Source organism: Haemaphysalis longicornis, unplaced genomic scaffold (genome assembly GCF_048455015.1).
Source record: "Haemaphysalis longicornis isolate Haplotype H1 unplaced genomic scaffold, Haemaphysalis longicornis Haplotype H1 scaffold_1, whole genome shotgun sequence".
Taxonomy (NCBI): Eukaryota; Metazoa; Arthropoda; class Arachnida; order Ixodida; family Ixodidae; genus Haemaphysalis; species Haemaphysalis longicornis.
The window spans coordinates 150,851,631-150,876,999 of record NW_027526203.1 but is presented as its reverse complement, the minus strand read 5'-3'; the positions used below and the strand labels follow the sequence as shown (position 1 = coordinate 150,876,999).

At 44.9% G+C, this 25,369-nt stretch overlaps 1 protein-coding gene across 1 annotated transcript in view; it reads right to left on the bottom strand.

Moving 5' to 3' along the window:
• LOC144166604 (ATP-binding cassette sub-family C member 4-like) overlaps positions 1-25,369 on the bottom strand; it is a 216,827-nt gene that overhangs the window by 94,996 nt on the left and 96,462 nt on the right. The window contains exons 9-14 of the mRNA XM_077696121.1: positions 22,935-23,097; positions 20,612-20,869; positions 10,586-10,789; positions 9,855-10,001; positions 8,154-8,247; positions 1,045-1,259 (exon numbers count right to left, since the gene is read on the bottom strand). Coding sequence (XP_077552247.1) covers positions 1,045-1,259; positions 8,154-8,247; positions 9,855-10,001; positions 10,586-10,789; positions 20,612-20,869; positions 22,935-23,097 — 1,081 coding nt within the window. The remainder of the gene's footprint in view (positions 1-1,044; positions 1,260-8,153; positions 8,248-9,854; positions 10,002-10,585; positions 10,790-20,611; positions 20,870-22,934; positions 23,098-25,369) is intronic.

The window sequence follows — 25,369 nt, the reverse complement described above, 5'->3', positions numbered from 1 at the left end:
TACTCAGGAGGCTGGCGACATTAAATTGCTGCTAGCCCTCAAATAACGTTTATTTGAGTATGAAAAATAAATACATAAACGGTACCCTTAGGCGCCAGTTCTCAGGCGATAGATACAATGCTCTGCATTCCATTAGCAGCCTTAAGAGTGGTCTTTTTCTGATAGTGCATTCTGTCATTTGTCTATCAAAATATGCTTGTGGCAATTGTCACCGTGATCTATACTGTACCTATTTTTGTACCTCTGCGCAGCGCCAAAAGTTTCTTTATCCACGATAGGCCACCGCATTGCTTCAGAATCAATGTACTTGCTGATTAGAGAAGCTATGTGATGGGGTTAAAAGTTAGTAATGGCCATCGTAATACCAGTACGCCGTCATGATTTGTTACAATTAAGCAGTCTGTGTGTATTGCTGGGGCTCTTGTTCGACTGGAGAAGGAAATATCTCATGCAGCGTGACCTGCTCAGGCCTCACCACACCTCTCGGTAGGCATGCTCCTCCTGTTCAGAATGCTGAATAATGTAGAAGGTTCCGGCAACTACCAAGCGTTACAGGTGGAAGCGGGCTATAATAGGATGGGCTTGGCGGTGCGCAGATTGCTTCTCAGTATTAAGCACTTATTAAACACGCAGATTATAACTGACCATTACTTGTATATAAGTACCAGGAAGGTAGCCAGCGGGGTTGTAGGAGCTTGAACTATTAGGCGATTGCTAAAGACTGTCTTGCTGAAATGAAATGGGGTGGTTTTCGATGCCATGCCATAATTTTCGTGAGTAGCCTGAACGGTCTGCGTACGTTACACACGGAGTAAATTCTATCCGCAGTATCTTATTCAGGACATTCAGCCCTTTTGGCTTGTCCGGTAGAGCTGTGACTGATTTTGAGGGCTGTTTGTCTTGCGTTCCGAGTAGAACCGTTTCCACCTATTCGGCCATCAAGAAGCGCAGAAGGCAAGATTGAGGACAGAAATCGGGAGGCTGCTTATGGAAGATTTGCCGGTGACATTTCATTGTCAGGTTTTACAGTTGCCCTATACTTACGACGGTGTTATAGTGTCCTTTGTAGATGTGCATCTCCCCTTGAAGGGCAGCGAGAAGCGCCGACTTCCCGCTGCCGACCGGTCCCACCAAGCCCACCAAAGAGCCAGCGTTTATGCGGAAGCTCATGTCCTGAAGTACGACATCATTGCTGTCGACTCTGTCGGCAACTCCTGAAGGCCAAGCAATGGAACACTGCTCCATGCTAACACCGGTTTCTGAAATAGGCAAGAAATTGAAAAGCATGAAGGCATATCAAAACATTCACGTTTCTGCCGTTTTTTTATGGAATATGTTTTTATCATAGAGCAATGCGCCACAACACTGCAGTCCTTTCAGCGGGGATGTATGAATGCGTTCTTCCTAGCTGAGAACAAAACCAAAGGACCATCCGAATAGCTGCTTGCCCTCAGAATGCTTGAAAGTTTCATGAGGTAATCTTTTGCGCGTGGCGCCTATCCAATGTAAAATTTTTGTCTGGGCTGTAACTAAACGGCGCGTGAGCAGGGCGAAGAATGCTTTCAGCGTCTTGTTGGGCATTTGTTATTCAGTAAACGCAATTTTGAAGGTAAGTTGCACTTGTTGTGAACATAGACACGGACACGGAAAAAGAACAACGTACACCTTCACAAGAAGACTGCGCTTCTCGTGACAGTGTACGGTGTTTTTTTCCCTGTCCGTCTCAGTGTTTACAACAAGCACAACTGACCTTCAAAAGCATGTCACACCAACTAGCCCGACATCAAGCTTTACAGAAAACGCAAGAATGCTGCCAAAACGTGTTTCTAAAAAAACTGTCCTGCCGAAAGCAGGAGAACACGCACTGTTTTTTTTCGAATTTGAACCAACAAATCTTTTATTGAGAGGGAATACAATCCGCCAGGATTCTAGTGGTAACATTGGTGGTTTAACAATGTGGGAATTCATACGTTTCTACGTCATCAAACACTTATCCCGAAGGAGCACTGTATGTTTTTCTGGGTGCAGATAAATCCTCGCCATGAAGCGATCCGTCTTCTGGCAACCCAAAACGGGAACATGAAATCGACATACTTAAAAGAATTCAGAAACGCTAAGAGGCGGAAAGTGATTAATTAGACGAAAGTAATGTAGCCAAACTTGCCATGGCCCAACCCCTTTCTGAGCTTCTCTATCGCTGGCTTATGTAGACTTGTCTGCGCAGAACTTACTGGTACTTCAGAGGGCATGCTTTTTTATAAAATTATAGATACCGCATTTCCCTTAAGGGACTTAGCAGGTGGGTACAAATGCAGAAATTGTACGACACCTTTCTAAAGAAAGTTGAGGGAAGTGCGAAAGCTTTCTAACATCAAAAATGCATCAAATGTGCGTCAAAATCTTCCCTAAAAGTGGGTTCAATATCCGCTGAACGTGCGTCCAATCGACCGTCAAAGCTGCAAAGGCCCAAATCGCAAGCGAAAAATGATCCCATGCGACGATTTTTCCCGCACTAAGTAACCGCATCTACCAGTGATCCAAATGTACGCCGACACGTGGTTTATGAGATAAAGCGATACTATTGTGTTCGTTTTTCATGAACTATGCGTGTATTGTCTTATCTAGAACCGTTTCGTTTTCGCGATTGTCACGTAACCGTGTTGACACAATAGAAGCCCGGTTTCACACAGAAGCCATGTCCAGAGATCTTATCAGGGCGTTTCTTGCGAGCAACCAGTCTATGGGAAAATACATTAGGTTTTTGACAGGACACCATCGGTCCACACAAAAAAACCTTTCTCTGAAAATGAGCATATAACACCGGGAAAATAGGAAACAATCACATGCATTTTACTATAGTAAGCCGGCATATAACTCAAGGCAAACAATGAAACATCAGTTGCGTGTTACATAAGCAATAAACATACAATCCAATGGATAAAACATCACTCGCGCTGTGCGAAAGAAGGAAAACGCAAATGCACAACCAAGGTTATTTCTCTTTTGATGCACGCCAGGGGCAATAGACGCAAAAAATCGTTTTGTGACTTGATCGTTAATAAACTATTCCAATCCTGCACAGTTGTAGAAAAAAATGGTTTAGCAATTATTGCAGGTCTGGAAGAGAGTTATTGTACGATGATCGCGTTGTCTAGTGGCGTAACCTGAAGAAAATGAAATAACTTTTCCAGTATCCGTTTTGTAATGTCCATTAATTAAATTATACAAATATTTTAAACATGATATACGGTTGCTATCTGAGAGTGAACGAAGGTTTCTTTTGACTAACATTTCAGCTACCGAGGTTCGTTCGAAGATAATGGGTGTGAAGCTGACAGCTCTTCTTTGTTTTCTTTGTAGTTTACAAATGTCAGTTTCAGTAAACCGATCCTAGATCACAGCGGCGTAATAAAGTATATACATGTACTTATACAGCTATATACATATATATATTTGTATGCGAGAGTGCGAACGGATGGAGGTGAAAGACTCAAAGCCCTGCCTAGGAAGAATAGTTTCGGTTTAGCTTTGGAAGTTACGATATCGATGTGCTTTGTGACTTAAGGTCATTTTGTTATTCACAACCCAAGGTATTAATAACAATTACCTTGAGAAAGAATCACGTTATTTGTACAGTACGGAATTTTTTTTTTCATATGAGAAGTGGGCATGTGCGCAGTGTTTTCAAATTTGATTCGCATTTGCCAAGCCTCGCACCTAATTTAACAAAACTTCGTTCGTATGGGGATTTAATGCCACAGTAAATAAACAATCGTCGGCATAAAGTCTAATATTTACAGTGATGCCGCTCACTATGTCGTTAATGAACACAATAAATACAAGGAATCCCAGCACCGATAGTTTGGGGACGCGGGAGCCAACGGAAACATAATGAGATGAATGGTCGTTAAAAAAAACAAATTGTTCCCTTTTGCTCAAGCAGGATGATATTCATTTATTTAGGTGATTATTCCCAAGAAGTTTCTCGAATATGTATAGTAATTTTCTTTGCGAAGCTTTTTATAACACTCATAAAAAGCTTCGCAAAGAAAATTACTATACATATTCGAGAAACTTCTTGGGAATAATCACCTAAATAAATGAATATCATCCTGCTTGAGCAAAAGGGAACAATTTTTTTTTTATAACACTCATAAACCCGCCGCGGTGGCTCAGTGGCTAAGGCGTTGCGCTGCTGAGCACGAGGTCGCGGGTTCGATTCCCGGCCGCGGCGGCCGCTTTTCTGATGGAGGCGAAAAGCAAAAACGCCCGTGTGTACGAGATTTCGGCGCACGTTAAAGATCCCCAGGTAGTCAAAATTAATCCGGAGCCCTCCACTACGGCGCGCCTCATCGCCTGCGTTGCGTCGGCGCGTTAAACCCTACAATCAATCAATCAATCAATCAATATAACACTCATAAAAAGCCACAGAAATTGCATCTGTTTGCTGTCCATTATTGATTGGTGTGTTGAATTCACCTGTTTCTGATAGCGATTGTGCAGTTGTTGGAAATCCTTTCTTGAAGCCATGTTGCCGCTGGTTTAAAATTCTGTGTTCGTCAAGAAATTTTCGACTGCTCATGAAACGTTTAGGATTCCTGAAGGGGCTGTTAGCCTCCGAGTATATATATATAACGAGCTTCCAAGCAGGACTTCAAGTTTTGCGGGCCTACTCTGTTACTAAAGGCTAGATTTTAAATGTGGCAAAACGGCAAGGAGTTCCCTTTACTGCTCTAGTCGTAGTAGTGTCAGTTGGTAAAAAGTATGCGGTGTATTTCCTACGGAGCCTTGGTTTAAGTGTAGCAGGGGTGATGAGCCTGGAGGAAGTACACAAAATGCATTTTGTTAACAAATGCCTGCCACAGACTGCATCTCACTGACTGTGGAGACCACGCTGCATTAATGAGAATATCTGCCCGTCCTGCTGCCCTTTGGCGATTGCGCACTGCAGTGGGCATATCGATAGAGCCAGTTGCAGTTTCCGCAATACAGTTGCTTGGAAAGACGAGGATTTTTCTTGAGAATAGCTTTGCACGCTTTAAATGGCGGTGATGACATGGAATACTCGAGTAATGTGTCAAGAAGACGGCAGGAAGCTCGGACTGCTGATGCTTGCTGTGGCAACGACCCACAGTGGTACCCAATGTATCTAGTACTTTGTTAAAGAAATATCCCGTCCGTCGTCAAATGCGATAAAGAAGCTACTTAATGTGGATATTGCTGAATCAGTGCTATTTCAAGCGAGTCATGCACATGCTCGACTGTCGGTCACTACAAGTGCTTGTACTGCTCCCCGATGAGCACAGGAAAGGCAAGTGTGGGTAGCTTTGGTGACCACGAGAGCTCAGTAAAGGTTTGGCCTAAAGCAAACGTGATTTGGTCAACGTGCTGCGGCCAGGCGTTTTGCGGTTTTGTTACAAGAATGCGGAATGATATAGCTTGGGGATCTTCTTACCATTGAATTAACAGTGTTTTCAGTCTTGCATCATATGAATACCTCTTAATCCAGCTGGTAAACTCTATCACGCTTGATGATTAGAAAAGCGTTTCGCTTAATCGGTTAACTTCCCCTGAAGCCAACCATCGCAGTAGAAACGAGTAAGCTAAGCAACATTAGCACTGGCACAAAACGTGGTCATTTTTAAATAATAGGCTTGTAATGAATGAAAATTCGAACATTTATTGCCATTTTTAGAGATACACTGATTGGCAACGAAGCTGTAGTGATTCAACTGAAACCGAAGTTTTTTAGCTTGGCCCTCATGGCTCGCACGACGCGGCGGTTGCGTCTTACGTGTGGCTTATCGATGGGTAGGATGCAGCCACATCCCGCCTGGGTGTGGGCAGCGTGGTGGTGACCCCATCCTCACGAAACTTCCAATTCCTACATAAAGTGCCCGCTATGCTACAGTTTCCATGTGTTTTCCCGATATGTGGCTCCATGGGGTTTAAACACTTTGCCCAAACTTTTTTTTATCTTTGCGAATATGATACGCAAAAAACAAATATAGCCAATTTTTGTATATGTAGCCAACAGTCAACTAACTGCCCACAACGTACCGTCAAGTGCCGCAGAGGCCAAAGTGTAGTATGTCGGGCTCAGAATGGAAAAGACGATGCTGGGATCCTCGCCCCGTTCTCATCTTATTTACGCAGAACATTACAAAAGGTACGCATATATCGGCACGAAAAATCTTGTGGGAAGGTAGTATAAGTTGCTTCCTTGTTAAAGATTGCATTGGTTATTCCCCATATATCACATAAAAGTCCTGGGACCACGTCATTCCTGCTGGGAGTGCAGCATTGGGAGTATTGCTATGAAATAAGTGACTGAACGTTGTGGGAAAATTCAATGGAGTCGTCGATGGCACTCTGATACACAGGAAGCGTTCTGAACTGAGAACACGCCCGGACTTGTGTGATCGCACACTAATTTAAATGAGGGATCAAGCTCTAGACATTAGCTAGCTGACGTAGCTAGGAAGTAGGGAGACTATGTACAAGCACGCCTGTTCTTTCAGAATAGCATATAGCCACTAAGAAAGTTTGCTTGCTTACTATCGATATGGTTTTCTTGAACACACATGGCACTTGCTTGATTAGAATGAGGTATTTTATATACATTATCTAAATTTTTAGGAGTGTCTCAAAAATTCTATTGGATCATGTTTTCTCTTCCAATTATTTACTGTTAATAGTGATTGGAGTGTGTGTGTTTATTGGGTATCGTTTGGGGCAGGTGTTCTTGAATATGTTTTTCTTTCTTTGTATACTTTGACGTCGCACACCCCGTCCCTGCACTGCGATGCAGGCAGGTACAGTGCGGCGTCCATGTCGTCGTAGGATGTCCTAGGAGTTTCCGACCAGTCGGGCTCCCTGACCGTGCACCCGTCAAGGTGCTTTCTATGCCAGCCCTCAAAGGCGAAGGGAGGGAGGAGCGCCACGCGAGCCACAGGCGGCGAGGGTGGGAGCCGCTGCGGGTCCTCCCGTGTCTATGGCCTCCGTGCCCTAAGCTGTTCTCGGGGCTAGCGGAGAGGGAACGGAAGGAGCGGCACCGCTACCGTCTGTGTTCATAGCCACCGCAACCGCTGCAGGAAGTGCATGCCGTGCAGAGACGGGTTGGGCTGCTCGAGACATATCAGCGGGGACAGGGGCAGGACAGCTCACGTGTTCGGTAGAAGATGTGCGCGTTGGGGGAATGCCTCCGTACATTTTCTGGCGAAAATGCGCGATTGTGCTGAATGGTGTTGTGTATTTACGGGGTTGTTCCCTCACGCTAAAAATGAAAAAGATTGTATTTTGTCTTGAAATGCTATTACAAAAGGTGCGTTTGGTACAAATTTATCTTCTTGGGTAATCTCCTGCGAGGGCATGCATCAACGAAGTACTCTGGTTGTGAACTTTTGTTCCTGTTAAAAACCAAATAAAAGTTTTCTTTAAGCGTTGCACGTTTACAAGGTGAGCAGAGCGAAAAGGCTGTAGATTTTCATGGAGAGAAAAGCAGAGAAAACATGGTACCAAAATGTTCTCTTCCGCAATAAAATTCTTTTCTTGTCCTGTGAGTGTAACTCCAAGTAAAGTCATTTAAGTAGGTAAGTTACAATTTTATGCTGCGTGCATCTGCGTGTAATGAAATATATGACTCCTGGCATCGACACGACACGACGAATATGAATACTTTACACTAGCCCGTTGATGAGCGCAGTGCACAAATTACTCCCACGGCGACCACGGTGTTTATTGCTTTGTGCTTCCCACTACAAGCACTGGACGGAAATATCACGCCTGAACGATCGTATACAAGTTTCACCATCAAAGTGCAACAGAAATGTTAGAATTCCGCTTAATTTTCCCACACTTGTCTTGTACACGCTGAAGATTTTATAGAGAATTTGAACGTCCTTTTAATTCTCTAAATTTCTACGTAATCGAGCTTTCAGCCATAATGACCCGTGACACGCAACACCACCACAGGCAAGGTCGTAAACATTCAAAAATTGAAGATGCGTATAAGCAAATTATAGCACAAAATACTAAAATGAACAAGCTACAGAACCATATTACCCCATCGGAAATTTTGAATTATTTGTATTAATCCTACTGATTTGAGGGAAGTGCAACATGAAAGCCTCTAATCTAGTTTTAGTACTTACTTATCCTTTGGGTGTCGGGAAATGACGTACGACCAACCACATTTCTTTCTTCTTCCACGCATGTTTCCACGATACGCCTGAAGCCAAATGCAGCCTGAGAGCGGCAAATATGTAGAGAACAATATACATGTTATACGTGTCATGTGTTATGTTATCTAAAGGGAGTGCGACAGCAGCAAAAGTGTGATGTTCTTTATTAATCATTTGTTTTAGACAGATCGCACTGAGGTTTCACCTGCAGAATATTTCCTCACCTCACCAAAAGGTGCGCAGTGATCGCTGTCTACGGACTTACACAAGCTTGTCGTTTTTGGGGCGTATTGAAATACCGTGCTCACACGTGTTTCTGCATTTCGCCTTTATTAAGTATACAGCTACTGAGGCTGTGCATAGAATACTTATACTCGCACGTACCAAATTCGTGTACGGGGAAAAAAACTAAATTCAGTTCCACCCAGTGGGAAACCAGCTGAAACGGCGGAGCTGTTGTTCCCTCGTCTCGGCTCGCACGCCAGCTGGCGGTCGCCCGAGAATGGCAGTGCCGTAACCGCGCAAATTCTATGGTTGGAGCCAAGGAATCCGCAACTGAACTTTAGCGGCGGTACATTCCCTCTAATCTCCATTCTCCAGCCACTGCGCCCCATACCGGTGGCTCTGAGAACCGGTTTTTGCGATGCCGCCGGCGGGTCTGGAAACCTGCTCCTACCCCACCTCACGGAGTAAGAACAAAACAGGAGGGGAAACGTCGGTTCCTACGGTGGCCAGGCAACGTGAAAGCGCATGTCCTAGGTTATGCTTGCGGTATCTGTTGCGGGAAAAGAAAGTGCGCGGCCGCCGATATCGTCATTTCACTGCGCAGCCCCGGAATGAATTGTGGCCGCCATCATTTTGTCGTCGAAAGGCGTGGCGGGGGTGGTGATGATGATGTTTATTAACGAATGGACCCAGCCTTGCGTGGTATGCCGGAAATTGGACCCGCGATAATATTTACTGTTGTGCCCTCTGACTCGATCGAAAGTAGTATTGATGGATTTCGACAATACCCTGCAAGTTTCTAAACACGGTCTCCTATTTGATTGTCTTTATTTTAACGCCCATCGTTTCCACCTCCTCAAGAAAGAGATACAAGAAAGACTGAAGCGATCTCTGTTAATGATAACGTTTTGAAGAGAAAACTTAAAAAAGTGAGGTACCTGTAAAGCAGGGAGGTGGACAAGGCTGTCTTTGAACGGCTTTAATAGTGCGGCACTCGTTTAGAAAAGACACATAAGTGCTAAAGTTCACATTACAAACACAAGAAGTGCTGCTGCCATTTCTGTATGGCAAGAAAGCAAAAAGGAAGGTAAAGAACAAGAAAGAGCAGACAGCACAAATGCTAGAAGTATTTTACGTCCTTTGTTTTCGGTTTTGCTCTGTTACCATGTCGAGGTTCAGCAAACATCAACTAGCCCATCTTTCTTTCTTAACTGCTGCCATGAATTCACCACGTCAGCACTGCTGAGTTTTCATGGTTATTTAGGCTCTCAGCCAAAAAATTTAATGCCTGTTTTCAGAATTTTCACACATGTGTTGGGACCTGTACACACTCAATGCAGCGTGAGCGTGCCTCAAACAAAGAACGTTTCCACTGCCTCTAAGGGTGATTTTCTTTGCACGGCACAAGAAGAATTCGGGCCAGAGAGCTGCTCTTTTTGTTCTCACCAGAACGCTGGTCCTGAGCACAGAGACGATGTTGCAGTTGCAGAGGTCAAGCAGTGAGAGACCGTACAAACAAGGAAACGACAGCGATGCCGTCATTCGTATCTCAGGATAAAATATTACCAGTGTTCCAAAGAGTATAATGGTCATCTGAAAGATATCAGAGAATTGCAAACACGCAACCAACGACGAAATGTTTGTGCAGCCACAACATATCCTAAAGAAATGTGCTACACTGTCACGGCTCTAGCCGTCTTCGTGGTCACCATTTAGCCTAGGCTTTTAAACCATGTTCGCCGAGGAGGCCGTAGATGTGCTTATTTCTTCTGAGGTCATGCCGATGAGTTCTTGTCTGACCCAATCAATGACAAATAAAATATGTGACATTCTTCGCGTGATGTGATGGTTTAAACCCTTAAAAGAACACCTTGCTTACAGGGCAAAGGAATCAGTGGCTTGTATTATATACACGCTGGCATGGTAACAGCTGGTCCGAAAGTTTTGTTTGGAGGAACAGTTTCTTTTTATTTTTAAGGAAGGCGAGTAATTTCATACAATCGCTTGTCGGGCCTGTCACTTTTGTATAAAGAAAGCACTTGCTTTCACTGTGTGACTCAATGTAGGATGTTGAGGAAACTACGGTGTATGACTGTGTTTTACGCGTCAGCGTGAAGCCCCGCGAAAACCGCCGTCTACCACGGAGGAGTAACGCCAGCCTTATACTTGCTGCTTACCACTGAGCTCGACGAGGCCAGCAGAGTGTCGATGAATCCGTCGACCAGGTTAGCCTGAAACTGCTCTTTCACCTCTTTGTGCCTCCGCTGGCTAACAAAGTTTGCATATGCTTCTTCCCAGGCATAACATTTTACCAGCCGCACGGATGACAGCATATCGGTCATCTTTTTGAGGCGTGCATCGCGGCACCTCAGGACACGTGCCTGAAGAAAAAAGAATCAAAGTGTTAGTTTTCGAACTCTCAACTCCCAATTTTTTTGGCAGCAACAGTGTAAAGAATTAAGAGAAAAAGGTTGTTAAAAAGGTTTTTCTTCCACATTCACCTGGTACCTGGCACATATTTCCTACAAATTGCGAAAGCAATGGCGAGCCAAGAAAAGTGTGGCAATGACAAATTCTTTCTTCATTCTGTATTAACGGTGATGACAGAGAAGGGTGTTAGAAAAACGTGCGTCCTGTTTATTTACCTGCCTTTTATGTTAAGAAAGAAGGGAGTATTACCGGATTACAATGTGCAAAAAGGATTTGTGTGGAATGACACTTATACAAAGTGGGATCCATACCGAAGGCGAGCTATGCAGGACGGGAGGCATGCAGGATTTAAGTTGGGCGGGTGCTATACAAGAGCGATGCAGAACGGCTGCTCAGTGGAGAAGCTAATTCCTTTAGAACCCGTAGAGGAGTTGTGGTTTACAGCTAGGCTGTCTTCTTGGCAGGAAATGTGTGTTGTGTGGCAGCTGTGTGGTTGCGGACATGCTTTTGAGAAACACAAACCCTGCATTGATGTCTAGCCCCACGACACAGTATAGAACATCGAAACACACAATTGCGCTCTTGAACATTGCAGCTGTCCATTCATGGAAGTGATTGAGAGCGCTTACAGGCGTGTCTTCCCCTTTGCAATTAAACATGCTTGTGAAAGGAGCTCCTAGTAGAGACCTTGATAGTTCGTTGTGCACGCTTTTTACCTCTTAAGTGTGACAGTAAGTTGCGATCAAAACCTCGCCCGCTTCTGGTGATCTTTTTCGCGCGCCGTGCGCGGCAGCAGGTCGCACCAAAGCTAATGTTACTGGCTATTCCTTGCGAGGCCGAAAGATGAAGTCCCTTCTTGGAAACAAGAAAAGACAAGTCTGCTTCTTTTTTTTCTCTTTTGAAACTAGAGTCTGAATCCTTAACACCGCATCGTTCCGCTTTGAGGAACTGCGGTTTAATTACTGGGTAGACGTGCAGTTTTCCTGGCGACTTCTGATGTCGCAGAACAATTTCTGGCGCAGTGCTTTAGTTTTCTCTTGTGCTGGCGCCTTGATGTTTTCAGACAAAATTAATGCTTCCCCGTGGTCGGAGTTTCAAAGAAAATTCACACCTGTTTTGTGTTGCAAAGCTCCAGGGTATGACTGTGCGCTCCCCATGAAACTTTGTGCCTTTACTTGTGTCAGTAAAGCATTTACCTTATTTTTTCTTTGCTACCATCGTGACATAGGCACTCCTTGTTTTGTTTTTCTCTCTCGCAAAGCGAAGTGGTGCATCTTCAAAGCGGCATTATTGCTTGCAAGTCAATAACTGCGCCATTTGGTATAAGCTCATAATGGTTTGACAGCGCAAACTGTCGGAACAAAGAGAATAAGGCAACGGCATCAGCGGTGGATAGCAACTGAAATATTTATTAAGCAGCCCAAAATATGAAAACAATGTGTGTGCCCTTAAGAGGTATGTGACGTATGCTACAGAATGTTCGAGGTCAAGTGTCGTTAAGTTAGGCAACTTACACTCAAGTGAAGACACGCACGGGCAACGATCGCTGTTATTGGAATTTGTTTTTTTTTATGAAAAAACGATTTTGTTAGTATTTATAACGATTTCTAACGATAATTATCCGGTTAACCATAACGATAACCGGTAAATTTTTTTGTGTAAGAGCAAACGAGGTCTGCGAAAAAACAGCGGATCACAACCCCTGCCCGAGCAATCGCCTGACAAAGGGGACGGGTTTTAAAGTGTTGTGATGCTCATGCAAGTGGTCATGGATGCACTGCCTCGTTTGCCCAGTGTATCTTATCATACCATGAAATGATGGAGTGCACCATGTTGCCCCAACCTTCAAAGTGTGTCGTTAGAGGCGCCCTGGCGCCCCTATTCTGGCATGTTCTAGTGCTTGCAAATATCCGTCAAGCCGGTTATCTGGTTAAACCGGCTCGCAACGACTCCGGCCTTGAAAGCCTGTTATCCAGATATCCGAATTTTCAACAACGAATAATTGACATATCCGGCTTCAATATCCAGTTAACTGGATATTCCAATATTCTAACGCAATATTCGGAGGTGCTAACGCGCTATTCGCTTCTTCGGTTCGATCGTGTGTATGATGATATCATGTGAGGAACGCCAGATTTCGTACTCCGTAAAATACGCTTTCACGTTTCGCCTGTGAAACAATTTCACCGTCATGCACTCCCTGGAATTGTTGAAATGCTTGTTTTAATGCTTTGTGATACATACACTTACAACCAAAACTCAATTTTTCTTAAAGGAGCCATGAAGACAAAATACAAGTTTGTTTTATTCGAAAGATTTCATGTTTTATAGTGCCCCCAGCGCTTGTCCGGATGAAAACGATGCTTTGTTCACTGAGAAATTAGTCAATTTAAATTAAAATTTTGATTTTCCCGCTAAATCGTGTGTTTTCGTGGTCTGCAATGACATCACAGGAACCGACCGCTCTGCAGCCTAGTGTGCCTTGATTAGCGACAAGGTGGAGACACGTATATGCTGGCGCCGCCATTTTGGGTCACTCACTCACCGCCGAAGCAAGTCATTGTATCAAAACCGCGCTAAAAGTATCGCCGCAACGCGGTTTACTGGCGAAGTTTAAATGATTTTATCTGTTTCGCATTGCTGCGGGTCTCGTGGGAAACGAAAAGAACAACGCGTTGAGCACGTTGACCCAATTGCGGCGGCACGAGACCGTTCAAACGGTGTCTCCGTCCTATACGGCTGCGCTGACATCAAGGTACCCTACGGCGGCGTTCGCACATGTGTTTACGTTACCGAACCTAGATGGCGCCACCATACCGTGGCAAGCCGTTTTCTGCCTTTTGTTTGTTTTTGACCGTATTTAGACCTGGCTTGTTTTTGTTCTGGGAGAAAATAATCCTGGTGCGCACTCGACAAATATGGTCGAGTAAGACACCGTTGCTTACGTCAATCCGCCAGTGTCGTCTTAGACAACCCCAAAGCCCCGCAATGTTGTGCAGCTAAACCAAGCATAGTGCGCACAGCACCAATAGCAGTACGCATCAGTACTTCTATGTTTACATGTGCTTTCGTAACTTCCACTGTTTGTCCCACCATTCTTATTGCTTTAAAAAGAATGTGCCCTAAATTTAACCACAAATAGCTCGTTCTGCAAGCTTATAAGGTCAGCCTAATTTGCATTTGCTTTTTCCGGCCTCCTCCCATCGCAGAGCAGGCTGGTATGACATCATAGGTTCTGTTGCGGGAAATGAGCGAGTGGGTCGCATGGTCATTCTCTTTTTTCCTAATTATATAGCTTATTTGAACGAAGTTTACGTTAAAACTGGTGTCAGTATTATTCTAACGAGGCTGTCTTTTGAATGAAGCAAACTTGTGTTTTGTCTTCATGGCTACTTTAAGGAATCATATGCTCACTAACTGTAAATTGCTGTCTTTGGCGTACGAACAAATGGTTATCGAGGTGAAGGCTTTATGGCTTATTCAAAGGTGACATTGAATGACCTCCGCGTCGACACGAATGATACAGAAACTAACATGACTAAAATAAGACCAGAAGCGAACGAAAGCATGCTAGCCGCGTATGATAAAGGAGTAAGGATTACAAAAGTTAATGATTATTGATTTAAGGTAACCAATAGTAGTGTGAGATGAAGGTTGAGTAAGATCAAATAAGGACGATTATGCATTGGGTGTATTAGGGCAAATTTGCGGGAATTAGCGATTGATTAGTATTTTCAGTAATGAATAGTAAGGTTGGATCAAGGTGTATTGAGCTGGATTTGGACGGAACGAATATTTTGCCCAATATGGGCGGTGGTCATGACTGGGGGATTGTCGATGATTCTTGAGATGGGGACACTAATACACTTCGAAGCATACATGTACGCAAAAAATAGTAATTTGATAATGACCCTGCGTAGTGTCATGTACCAACTGTGGTTTTATTCGGACAATCTGGAGCATGCGATGCGGTCACGATATAAGAAAAAGGTTCTCACACAAAAAAAAAACGCTTTCGGAGTTGAGCCCCTATCTAGAGCTTGATAAAAAATTCTGTGCCCTTCCCCTTCCCTTCCTCTTCCCCTGCAGGGTGACTAGGAAGGCTGTGGTGCGTAATGTTAGTCGTCATAGCGGCTAGTTGTCGTACAATTTGTTTCCGGATATTTCTGGTAAAACAACATCTACAACCGTTTTCTGTAACAATACTTTATCCATTAATGGCCATGCATTGACAGCAGTCATTAATTCTGTAACGTTTACAACGTCACTGTATACTATGGGTGACAAGTAAACGAAACTGGTCATAATTCTAGAGTCGTGTTGGTGGATAATTGTCAAGTACATAATTTGTTTCGGGCTACTTTCGATATAACAAGAGTTAGAGCCATTTCTGGAACCATACTCTTTCAATAGATGGCCCTGCTTCGCTGTGCAACACACAATGTGGACAAGGCAGCTTACAAAAATGAAGCTTACACCAAAATCCCTTCAAGTCGGCTTAATTTCTGAACACAAGGGTATTGCTGGGAAGACATTCTTCTATGGTTAATACAAGCCGTCTTATATCAAAATATGAAGCCCTCGGACGTCTTTTTTCTGATGAATTCTTTCTGTTACACTTGGAACCGGTTGGTCACGGTGGTGAAATTTGCTATAGAAAAAGGGTGACACCGTACCAGCAGAGAGTGTCGTCAGGGCCATACATGGAACAGCTCTGCTGTTAAAAACAGTACTACTTTATTTTTTTTAAAACCTATTTTAGGCCCGGTGTGAAACGCTACAGTTGAGCTCGTACTGGTCACCTTGTTCGCGAACTGATAGGGTAAGCAGGGAAATACGATTGCTAGTGCATATCAGACATTCTCCGTCCAACGTGCGACTATCCCCCACCCATTCAATTAAACAGGGGAGCACAATAAAGTCCATAACGGTGCAGGTTTCTCTCTGTTACTAAGGCGGCAGCACGGATTAGCCTTGAAAGCGGTTCTCACTGCTTATCTGTCAACCAGGCAGAAAATGAGTCACTCGCGTACAACAGCAAAGGCTACGCTCGCGGGCTGGTTGCACAAGTACAGTCTTGAGATGCACCAGCTGTCGAGCAACAGCCGACGTTTGAAGTGTAAAGAGTAGTTTTCCTGATTTCAGAGAAGTATTCGTGATGTAACTTTGCCTGCTGTGGAGGCACGTATTAGCCACTTAGAAAGTGACAGCTTTACTGGAAAACAACCAATACAAACGCTTCGTACTCCTCGAAGAAGTCCTGGAGGCACTCGCATCGAGAAGGTATTCTGATTTGATATTTTGTGAGCCGCAGTGAGCAAAATAAGAGTTCAAGTACGGTGTATCTGCTATGGTGTCTTAGGAATAACTTAGGCAGCAAGACTAATATATTCCATGTTACGAGCAACTTTTTCAATGTAGGATTTAATTTCAATGTAAATGAGATTTAAGTAAATCACCATTTACTTCATACCTGGCGTACCGGCACTAGCAGCAAAGTTATTACCTAAAACAGTGGTTCTCAAATGGGGGTCCGTGGACCCTGGGGGTCCGCGAAGCCATTTCTAGGATCCGCAAAATCCTCACCCGCTTTTTTTTTTTTACTTTTTTTGGAGTTTAGTCCGGCCGTGACTCATTTGGAGATATGCAACTCTGTTTAAGCGCGACTGTGCCACGTATTGATGAACTGTTCAAAATGAAGTGATGTGGCACGTTTGTTTGATGTTTTTGGTAGCAATAAAAGGCACCTGTTTCACGCTCCAGTTGTGTTAATTTACGTACGTACCCCCCCCCCCCCCCTCTCTCCCCTCCGCTGCAAGGGGTCCCCAATCACTTCCACCAGTCCACAAGGGGTCCCCGACACATCCATGGCTGAGAACCACTGACCTAAAACAATACATTGCAACAGGAAGTGGAATGTTTTCCTTACAAGTGGGTTTTTGATGGCTTCGTCTTAATACCGCGTTGTCACGCGAAGGAATCGCATCACAAAAAGGACCACAGAACAAGAGAAGTGAAAAAATACGAAGAAACAGAAGAACACGCAAATAACGTGGCGCCAAGGTCGTTCCCCGGGCTACGCGCTGAGCAGTCGAAACCATAGCACGAGCTCGCGCCGGTCAGCGGCCAATCGAAAGCTGCCAGCCGCAGCGGCCGGCAGCAGGGGTAATCCCGTGGAAAAAAGAAGAGCGAGACAGAAGGGTGAAGTGTGACCAGGATGCACCTCGGCCGGGCCTCCGGAACCGTGCTATGCACCAAGAGGTCCTCCACAATTGCAACCTCCAGACCTTCACCTCCGCAAGGAATTCGGGTCGCCGGACATCGGTGCGTTAGCTACTGTGCTACGGGAGCTCAGAGCGCGCTCAACCTCTGCGCCCACGACACGTTACCTGGACATTTAAACGCCGCAACATCACGACTGTACCTCTGAGACGTGAGGTAGGACAACCCGTTGCAGCAGCAAATATGTACTCTGTCCTATATTAGCCCTACTTTGCCTCTTTACCGTTTCCTCTGCCACATTACCGTAGTTCATTACCCATTGTTACTTTATTGTATCTTTGTGTTTATGCGTTGAAGTTATTTTCGGGAGTACAAATGTGGCGTCTCGTGTTCGGAGTTTCTTCTGCGTATTATTGCACAGAACCTGACAGTGCTTACTCACAAGGCATAACGCTATAGAAGACGTAGGCACAGTGATAATGAACTCCTCATTACATATGCCAAATGTCGCCGTAATACCGCCTGAAGACATTTTTTGCATTGCGCCATACACAGTCCCGCCGTTGACCCATCGGTGCACAGTGTACAATGAGAATGACCTGCCAGGATTCCTTGATTTATTAAATGCAGATCATTTAATAATCCAAGACGTCCGATGGTCACTCAGACGTCGGCAGGTTTCTTGAAACTCTATTCGTCATTTGGGTATGAGGTGGCCTCTACGGGAGTTCGGAAAATGATTGAAGAAACCTCTGCAGTTCAAAGCTGCATGACAACTGAACTACCCCTAACCCCCAACGAAGCAAAATTCCCAACGGGAACGGCTTTGTCATGCTGGTACAATGAGCACCGGGTCACGGGCGCCCGTCTGTGGTTAACAGCTGCCAAGGGCGCATTGACTGGGGGTTTTCAAAAAAATTCAAAACTATTCAAAAAAATGAATAGTTTTTTTCAAGTATTTCTCATGATAAAACCTTCAGTCATGGGAAGTCCATCCATTGTACACGTAATAAATTGCTAGCCATGATGTAATTATTGTCATGCAGCTAGGCATTTGGTGAGTCACTTGAAGAATGTGAACAGAAGACCTAATTATTACGCGAGTCGAGGAAATGGTTACGTGACACTTCACGACTTCCCATGGCCAAATAAAATACCTCGAATTACGGCAGCACGGGTACCATATAAGCACATTAAATATTTTTTCCGTGTAAATTCAGGAGTTAATATAGGGAATATGATTTTTCTACTATCGCCATACCTCCTGTGGCTTACACGTCGCCAGCAAAGGCTATATAATTGGCGAGAAACTGGGAGTTTGGTGTTGCGTTTGTGTCGGCAAAATTACCCACCCAATTCATTTATTAACAGCAGAACTGTTCTAGGGCTGGCCCTGACGACAGGCCCTGCTGATATCGTGCCACACTCTCCCTGGAGCAGGTTTCTGCGTAGCGCGAACAATGTTTCCCATTGCAGAAAAAATCATAACAAAGGTCCTAAGGTCTTCATATTTTGATATAAGTAGGCTTATATTGCCCCTGGAAAAATGTATTTCCAGAAGCTGGCTTTTCCACATTGTGGCTTACACAATGAAGCATGACATCTACGGATAGGGTATAATTATAGCAAGCGGCTGCAACTCTTGTGTTAACGAAAGTAATCGATTACCCGCCAAGACGCCTCTACCATTACGCCGAGTTTCCTTTACCTGTAGTATTTACTTAATTCACACGGAAGTTGTAACCCTTAGAGAATTATTGTCTGCTGTCAATACATCACCATCTACGGAGGGATTATAGTTACGAAAACGGCTGCTTGTCTTCCCGGAACTATAAGGCAAAAAATTATATGATATTAAGCCCCCTGGCCGACTCTGCCGTTGCGCACAAGACAAAGCATTAGGCGAAGGGAGTCTTCGAAAAGAGAACAAACAGCTCTTCCGGCAAGTATTCCAGCAACCCTTCCGCACCCAAGACCGCTTCCAATGCAGTTCGTAAAACAAGAGGGAGCATAGAGGAAATAATATTACACGAGAAAGAGCTAGTAAAGCGGGAAACGCCAGCGTCTGAAGGGCTAAAGTCTGTTCGCAAGTATTCTTACGCAGTATACAAAAGGTATTTCGGGCGCGCCGTAGTCTACGTGCTGAAGCAGAATTTAGTTCATGCTGAAACTTTGGTTCTCTAAACAGAGTCCTTGTCCGGAAGAATACGTAAAGTAGACATAGGTGACGCTGGATAACGCCTAAAACCGAACAGAAATTCAGGTAAATATTTGGCAGCTGTAGAAAGAGAACGCAGGAGAATTTGCAGGAAATTGTTTCAAAACCTGCGGGAAAAAATTCTAAAAATAGGTAATTTCTTAAACTACAATAGGGAATGTTTCTACCCAGTACTGAACATCAGTGTCATCGAGCGTAAGAGGAATGCGGCGGGAATTCATTTATCTAATGCAGGGGTCGGCAACCTTTTGAGGCGGGGGCCGAGTTGCATGAAGACGACGTAGCAGAGCGCCGGACGGCAAATCGGGGAGGAGAGGGGGGAGGGGTTTTGCAAGCAAAGAGAATAAGTTCTCTCAATTGACAATAATATTTTACAACAATTGACAATAATCTGTGTAAGTGTGAACATGGGGTACAAAGCCAAATGGGAGCGATCAATTCTCTGTTCTTGTATCCCTTCAGGTTGGAGGGGACAGGGGGAGGGGTGTGGGTTCCGATGACGTGCTGGGGGCCGCATATTACAGCCGCGCGGGTGCATACGGCCTGCCGGCTGCAGGTTTCCGACCTCTGATTTATTGTGTTTTATAGGAAGGGCTCTAAAGGACTACGGTGCGTTACTGCAGATATTCTTGGTTCGGTTCGGCTATTTTTAAAACTACGAACAACGCCTGCATTTGTGAGCATGGATATGGGCATAGAGATCACAATGTTGCGACAGCTTTCAGAAATCCGCCGCCCCCATGCTACGAATAAACATCTCCAGATGGCATTGATCGAACAGCGCATACTTCGGAAACGGGTATCAAGTACGCCAATATTGCGTAAATATTATTAGAGCGCCCATATATTATGTTGACATACGTTTATAGCAATCGGGTCCGGTAATCCGCCTTGATCCTGAGGCAGCACAATTTCTCGTGGTTGTGAGAAAATTATTTTGAAATTTCTCAGCTGTCTTAGTTTGCTTTGAACCTGGTCAATCGGTGTTAGACATCGAAAAAGATGAAAATTACTGACCTCAAATATTGTTCAGTTCATCCAAAAATATTTCGAACTACGGTAATGTCTGCGTCGTCTAAAAATTTGCTTTCCATAATTTTTTTTTCTGATAAGTGCAACTCGGTGCACCAAAAAATTTCTTTGTTTTTGTTCCCCTAGAGAAAAATTGAGCGCTCTAATGAAAAGTTTTGTCCAAAAGATGTCACACAGAGATTAGCACAGACGACACAATGCGTTGCCAACGTGGCTTTCAAGCGAGAGTTGTGTTGCTCGAGTGCTGGATAACACTGTTGAAAACGCTAGACAAGGAACAAAGAGTGCACGCTATTCTTACCCAAAACGTCCGTTGCATCTTGACGGCGGGAAGGAGCAGCAAGAAGGCGAAGAGTTGCCACACAACGCAGCATGCGACGGGAAGGCTGCCGACTTGAAGATACAGGGCGTAGAACACGAATGGCGAGCAAAGTATGCCGACTCCTGTTCTGGGACTGTACGCCGACGCGACGGAGAGGAGTGTACAATCGACGGCAATTATCGAGACCAAATACCCGGCTGGATATCTGGCCAGTGCAGAAGGGCTCATCCGCAGCATCTGCGACATTGAAGCACGAAGTACGCATACACTCCAAAATTTACTTTTGTGGCAAACGAATTAGAACACAGTGTTTGTGCACACAGTCTAGTCTACAACTACCGCACTCCAGAAACAGCATCCGATATCTTCAAAAGAACTTACGGAAATTCTGCTATGAAATATACGAATAACTATGAAGCGATAAAATACGATCAGTTGAGTTGTTTCATTGAAAAATACGGAAACTAGCTCAGTGAGCCAATGTGTAGAAATCCCGGATGTATTACGATAAGTGCAAACTACCATCCAACCTGAGGACAAGCGCATGAAATACTCAGTGTATCACTGTGCATAATCACGGTCTATTTTTATCTATTTATCTTGAAGAGGCGAACTCAAGAATTAAGGCCGTATTTCCCTAAAGTTCTCAACAAAATTCAGTGTATCACTGTGCATAACCACGGTCTATTTTTATCTATTTATCTTGAAGAAGCGAACTCAAGAATTAAGCCCGTATTTCCCTAAATTTCCCAACAAAATATCAATGGGAATCTCTGTGCTTTGCACGTTTTTATTCCAAAAATTGCAATAGGTATGCTTTGTTTTGAGGTCATGCTTGCTCCGCCTACTGTCGTTGTGGCCCTTTCTTCTTGCTTTCACTCAGCGGACTTTTGTCTCATCCTGTTGTAATTCGTGGCCGGCAATTCTCCACTTTTTACACTTCTGAGCTCGCTTAACTTAGCCTGTTTTATTTGGCTTCAGGCGCTTTCTTTGCCCAGCAGCTACCGGAGCGTATGTTCGTTCAGTTCGAAAGCACTATTGACTGCCTCGGCCGATGTCGCGTCAATGGCTCGAAACGTCGCTCGTGAAGCCGCATCTATTTTGACTTTTGTGCAAATCTTTTGTGCAAATCGATGCGAAAGATAGCAAGGGTGTTACACGAGTAACTGATGACCCGACGTTAGGCCTAAAGTTGCACTTTGAGGTGAAACGTCGCTAAAAGATACCGCAGCTCGACGAAGAATGAATATGCATTGCTTGACGTGACGTGAGGCTCACCTTGAAGGTTAGCGAACTTTAAGCCTAAGCTTCGGAACTTAGGTCTAACGTCGATCTTTCCAGTCAAACGTCGTCAGCAGCTACTCATTGCGAAAAGTACTAATTGGTCTCATTATACGCCACGCCGAAGTTTCTTGTAAATATTGTAAGCCCTCATTCACACAGCCGTCACCTTCTCCGTCACGGCACCGTCACGTCAGGAAACCGCGACGGAGACGGAAACGGAGTAGCGTTCGTACTGAGCTCTCCGCCAGAGTACAGTGTCGTCTGCCTAGTGATCAGTTTAGCCTAGAATTGAGCGTGCTTAATCTGAAAAGTAAAGAAAACGGCTTAGATTTTTAAGTGTGTTCACTTTTCGCCCAATTTAGCCATAAAAATTTGTTTTTTGATTAGCTGGTTTACCACGGGCTATGGCCCCGTCGCGTTGACGGAACAGAAACGTATAGCTCGGCTTCCAGTCACCGTCGCACCGTTTTCGGCGAGAAATCGCCCGAGAAACCGTCACCCATTACGCAAGACGGTGACGTGACGGTGACGTGACAGGGTGAAAAACGGCTGCGTGAATGAGGGCTAAGACTGCAAGGCAAGGCGTCAGGACGCAGCTTGAGGTCTCCGTGCGCATTCACGACAGTTGTTGCTATTACATCAAAGTAATACTCACTCACGGAGTAGCTAGCACCCGCGGTGGTGTACTGAACAACGCTTTATAAGCAGGGATGTATGCCGCTATGCTAAGACCATAACAACGCCGCAAGCCGCGTTGCTATTCACGCCGCCCCCCACTGTGGATAATGGGGTATGAAACAAGAAATAAATGAATGAATTCAAGAAATACTTATACCGCAAGCGCTGGGAGGGTGGACTCCAAGAAATCTGTGCGCGTACTGTGAATCTTATGTGCGCACTGCCTTCTCAAGCACACCAAAGTGTCACACACGCACAGAAAATTGTATAACAGAAGTTGGATATTGGACAAAGATTTTAAGCAGCGATGCATTTACGCGGCTTAGCAAACGGCGCTTACCTTTCGGCAGGCAGCCCCTTGGCAGAGAGTTTTTATCCGTACGGACAGCAGGTTTGAGGAAATGCCTTCGGCGCAGCCGAGCAGGAATTCTCCAGTGCAGCTCGCCGCTATTAAGGCGGTCATAAATGTAGCTTCCGACGCCGTTTTAGCTTGTAGTAGCTTCCTGGAGAACCGGACCGCGTGGAAATAAAAAGCAATTAAAAGTCATTCGCCGTGATAATTGTCTTGTTGCAGAAAAATGTAATTTATAATAAGTACAGGAACAGTTAATCTAACGCGTGCCTTGAAATCGGAACCATTGTTTTAGCTGGCGGAATCACTCGCTATTATCGCATCGAAATCCTAAACGATTTTTTATTTTATGTGCGCAAAGTGTAAGCGCACGATGTTTCTGCCCTATTTGCCGAGCTTCCTTGTATTTTTTTGTTTTTTTTTCTCGGGGAGGGGGGGGGGTAGCAGGAAATCGGTGGAGCTGTTTTTTCAGCTTTTTCTTCCGATCTCCCCCATCACTTCGGTGTGGGAAGTAAAGGCCCTGTTATTATTAAATAAGGATCGCTGGATCTCCAAAAGAATTCGTGGATGAAACCAGGGCGGACTTCAACGAAGACAAAGGAAGTGGAACACAAGGACAGCTGCGTTACACTTCCTTTGTCTTCGTTGAAGTTCGCCGTGGTTCCATCCATGAATATGTCTTTCCAACTATACCAGCTTCCAACCCTTATTCAAAGGAAGATCATTTCCTGTAGTGGGAGTAGCGCACTGCGAATGCGAGTACTCCGCGTTAACTAGTGAGTGTTCTGTGAATGCGAGCAGTTCACGTGCACAGACCAGTGTGTGTAAGCCCGTACGTACGTATGTGGGCAGGTGGGTGTGTCTTGAACTATCTGTAGTCATGATGGGGTATTACAGTTGTCTGGTAACAGGAGAGCGGAAGGCCACATATGTAGCACATTGAAACCGGGGTTGTAGCCAAAAGTGCTTCGCATTGGAAGTCAGCCTACTTGAAATGCACAAAAAAGTCAAAACTGATCCAACTGCACCACAAGAGAAATGACTCTGCTGCTGTAATCTTGTTGGTAGCTCGCCAGTCGGAGTCAGACGTAACGTGTTTCGCCACCGTAGCTCGCACATACTATAACTCTTCTAGCCCCCTCTTTTGTAGACGTAACAAAGAATATCATATATGTGCCATGTCATGCACTCATATTGACAACTACGTGTTATCCGGTAAGCAGCTGGGGCTCTTTCCTGAATTATTTTACGGTTCAAAATTCAACTACGTTTACATCCGTCGCATAAAGCTGCTGATAGGTAACGTCATGCTTTCCCAGTCTTGGAATTATTTATTTATTCCCTCACACATTACTTCGAAATTCATTTTTGCGAAAGTATTACATGCACCTTTGAGCGAGAAAGCTGTCTTGATTGTTGTAGCAGAAAAACGACCTTCCGAAATTCTTAATTATGAACCGTTGCATCGCACGAGGCGTTCCGCCGCGCGAGCTTGTACGCGGCAGAGCGACAGGTGGCCATTGACGACAGCACCCGGTTGACGAAGGGAGCGGAACAGCGCAGCCGAATGAGCATGCAGACCAGCAACAAAACTGACCATCGTCGTCAACTCTCCTTGTACACGGCTTTAGGAACGAGCAGTGCCGGATTGCATAGGAGGCAGCTCGAAAAAATCGAAAGCGGTGTGGCGGATCGCAAAGGAAACCATCTCGAGTGGCAAGATTGCGAAGCTTGTTTGTTTTCCATAGACCCACTGCAAAAAGAAAATCCACTTAAGATGAGCAGCCTTGCACGTACTCTTCGGTTATGACGAACAACTTTCGGGTAACCACCACTGCTTGCGATTCAGCCAAGATGGCAGTCTTGGCGGGGTGTGGCGGGGTATTCACTAGACCAGAGGGAAAGAAAAGTAAAAGGAAACCACAGCGCAAAGCGAATTCGTGCACGAAGGTAGGGAGGGCGCTACAAAAAATTGGCCGCGTATCTGCTCCTTTCGTTGCAAATGCCGTCAAAAGGCAATAGCCATTGCAGACCTTTGCAAAGGAAATGCCCCCTTTGCTTTCCCGCTCACCTCTCATGCTGTTCCTGTATCGTCGCGCTCATCCCAAGGTAAACACACTGAAGGTTTGCGCAAGGCGATTTGAATTTACCGCGTTCCACTGCTACAGGCCGGGTTCCTCGATGCCAGCGCATCAGTACGGCGGAGACGCGCATGAATGCAGGCGGCCGACTACAAGGTTTATAGAACCCCGTGGCCCTGCTCCACGTGCGTTCCAAGCAGAACGTGGAACCTAGCTAGTAGAACTTTTCGTTGCTGTTGCCGCGTGATTTTTCATATGCCGCCAGGGGGCCCCGGTTTTCTGTAGTAGATGTAGAATATCATTTGTTACCGAAAAACTAAGCATCCATTTATTTTTAATAAA